The sequence below is a fragment of the Meleagris gallopavo genome, chromosome 12, assembly GCF_000146605.3.
Source record: "Meleagris gallopavo isolate NT-WF06-2002-E0010 breed Aviagen turkey brand Nicholas breeding stock chromosome 12, Turkey_5.1, whole genome shotgun sequence".
Taxonomy (NCBI): Eukaryota; Metazoa; Chordata; class Aves; order Galliformes; family Phasianidae; genus Meleagris; species Meleagris gallopavo.
In genome coordinates, this window is record NC_015022.2 from 10528500 (window position 1) to 10531537 (window position 3038).

Here is a 3038-nt window from a genome sequence, read left to right on the forward strand (position 1 = left end):
TTTTTTCTCCTTAGTTCCTTTTATTGATAGATTTGAGCAAAGAGGAAAGATTTCAGAGGAGAGCAATGACCAAAAATTAACCCTTCCTTTTCTGGTGCTACTCTTCTACAAGTCTATTACTGCCTTTCAGATGTACTACATGGTTAGCACATTGTGAACTACTGAAAATATCAAGCTAGAAAATATTCTGAAACATGACTCAATTATCATAGTTATATTAAAAAAACCCCTCTTAATGCAATACCTGCAGCACATATCCACGTATATAATCTTGTAGTGTCCAATCCAGAGCGTGGAGAATCTGTATCACCTCTTCCTGCTTCAGAACACTGAAAAGCCGATCTAGCAGAATTTTAAGGCGCACGGGAATAGCTTGGGTTCCATACAGCATGAGGCTACTGATATCAAAGACAACATTGGATTGAACTATTTCTACCTGGCTTGATGGATAGAGATTGGGAATCCTTAATTTGCTCAGGGCTGTAAATAAAACCATAAAACATAAGTAAACACAAGTAACAAGTGATGTAAAACTGAATGTAAAGACTATTGAGGAAGGGAGTACAACACGCAATAAAACAACACGTGAGGAAGGGTGTAGAATGTTTTATATAGATTGTAAGAATAAGTATTACCATGTGCTACCCATCCATGCCGGCACTGGTCACATTGTCGCTGATTTATTTTCCCAGGTTTGAAACACTGACAACTACAGCTCACCAGAGTGCATCGGATAGCCTGCAAATCAATTGAAAGGTTGATATGTAATGGATAAGCACCATCTAGTTATGCACATTATACCTATACAAGCCTAATATCCAGATAAGTCAGATAACATACAAGCTCATTCCTATTAATGTGCAATATAATTAGTCCAGGCAAAACCTGCATTTAAGCAGAGGTAGTATTGAAAGAAGAAAATTGGCCACCAGCTAAAGCACTGGAATGTGATGTAAAGTATTTAGTGATATACCTAGCAGCACTCTCAAGGATCTCTTTAGGCTGAGGCACCTTTATAGCAAAAGGAAACTTTTCTGGGACATTTGTCTAAGATATGATCTTCATGTAAGCATCGCTTTTTTTCCATGAAAGCTTGAAAAAGACACACAGATGAGAGTTTTGCTGAATCTTTGTAATTGCAACAAATGAAGTGCTAATGAGCAATATTAGCTCTGCAGAGATACAACTCCACATAGCCAACTCCACATAGAGTACACGCATCCTGTCGTGCAGAAGTGCACTGACACTTCCCAGTCACGGATTTCATCAAAAAGCACTCCCATCTCCTCAAAAATGATACTCACATTTTGCAAGGAAATGCTTGCAAGATAACAGGTAAAACAGAACACACAAATAGCAATCACTTGCACTTTTCAATTTGTGCATCACTTTATCATCAAGGACGTATACAATACAAATCAAGGTAGTCAAAAATTCCTAATCAACAAGGCAACAAGCTTGCTTCCCGGTATATATGTTTTCTTCTGTACATGCCCATCTGCTGCAGAAGGCAGATACAACTTGGAGGTTCTTGTTAAAGCTCCATAGGGCCAACATAACAAAGCATTTGTATGACTCTGTATCACTTCGATCTGAAAGGAATATTTATTGAGGGTGGAAAAGAGAAGAAATGAATGTACAGAGGATCTGAATTGGAATACAAGAAATATTAGATTATGTGATTGCAACATGAGCATGAGTTTTTCTATTCTTAAAATAAAATGGTTTACATCTCAAAGTACAGAGAAGCAATATGAAGTAAGGCTAAGTTAAGCCTGTCTACTACTGGCTGCTGCTCAGACTCCTTAGGTCTCGTGCAAAGTGGGATCTTCCACTACTGAATAATATCCAAGAAAATGCAAAAACAGGATTCAAAGAAAAAAAGTGACATTTTTTCCTCAATGCTGGTATCCCCACACTCTCACTTCTGGCAGATGTACAAAGCAGCAAATTTTTGGACAATCATGGTACAAAAGATAGAGACAGGAAATGCTTAAAATAAGAAGGGCGTGGAAGAAAGGTGGTTTGAGCAGGGAGAATACGGAGAATGGGACTGGCTGAAGACAGAGCAGTGTGCTGCATAAAACAGTCTTCTATAAACAAGCATGTGCAGGAGATGGAATGCCTACTGCTTTACATGACAGCCTGGAATTTTCAAGTCTCGGTTGCTTACTTATCAAGGACTTAACTTACAAGCACATCTCCAAATTGCAGTGACTTGATACTGAGACTCGTCTTTATTTGAAGGATTGGAACAAGTGGCAACAGTGCTATTGAAATCTCTGAATCATTTTGCCTTTAATCTTTTAAAGGAGTCATTGCAAAATACTGAATTCTTGAGAAAAGCTCTGTGCTCCCCATGAAGTCATAAAATACGCATCAATACCCTACGCAGTGTGAATTGCTTCACCTTAATGGAGGATGTATTTTCATTTAGATGCTAAAATCCCTTAATATAACAATAAAAAGCCATAAATATCTTATGGGAAGGTCAAAAAATGAGGCATAGTTTTCTGATGATTCATTTCTATCACAAAATACCAAACAATAACACAGTTTAGTTCTTCTACTTCCGTAATACATAATGTTCTGTGACTTGCACAAACTGAACTCCTTCCACAGGCCATCCCGCTAGGTTCAGTAAGCTGAACTCCACAAATGCACCTTTTGCAGTCTCTCCAGACAGAACTACAAAAGATTATATCCTACAACAGAAATAAATACGAGGAAAAAAGCTATACGGGTACACGTACTTGTCCTCATGTCTTCCTCTATAGGTGTAAGAGATTTTACGTGTTAAAAACAGAAATCTAAACAGAAATGCACCTAAGGGGCGCATTTTGTTTTACATATAGGAAAGAAGCAATTAGAGATGGATCATCACTCTCCTTATATTCAAAGCATGGAATGAAGCCCTCCTCAAATCAATACACTAAAGCTTCTGGACACCACTCTTAGATGTGGTTAGCTTGCATACTGTTAACATATCAGAACGCCCTTAAATGGGTATCTGTTGCCGACTTAAAAAAAAAAAAAAA

At 37.9% G+C, this 3038-nt stretch overlaps 1 protein-coding gene across 2 annotated transcripts in view; it reads right to left on the minus strand.

Annotated features, from left to right (window-relative positions):
• BNC1 (basonuclin 1) overlaps positions 1–3038 on the minus strand; it is a 69724-nt gene that overhangs the window by 6504 nt on the left and 60182 nt on the right. For both annotated transcript variants that reach the window (XM_010717455.3, XM_003209520.4), the window contains exons 2-3: positions 636–738; positions 245–480 (exon numbers count right to left, since the gene is read on the minus strand). In XM_010717455.3, coding sequence (XP_010715757.1) covers positions 245–480; positions 636–738 — 339 coding nt within the window. The remainder of the gene's footprint in view (positions 1–244; positions 481–635; positions 739–3038) is intronic.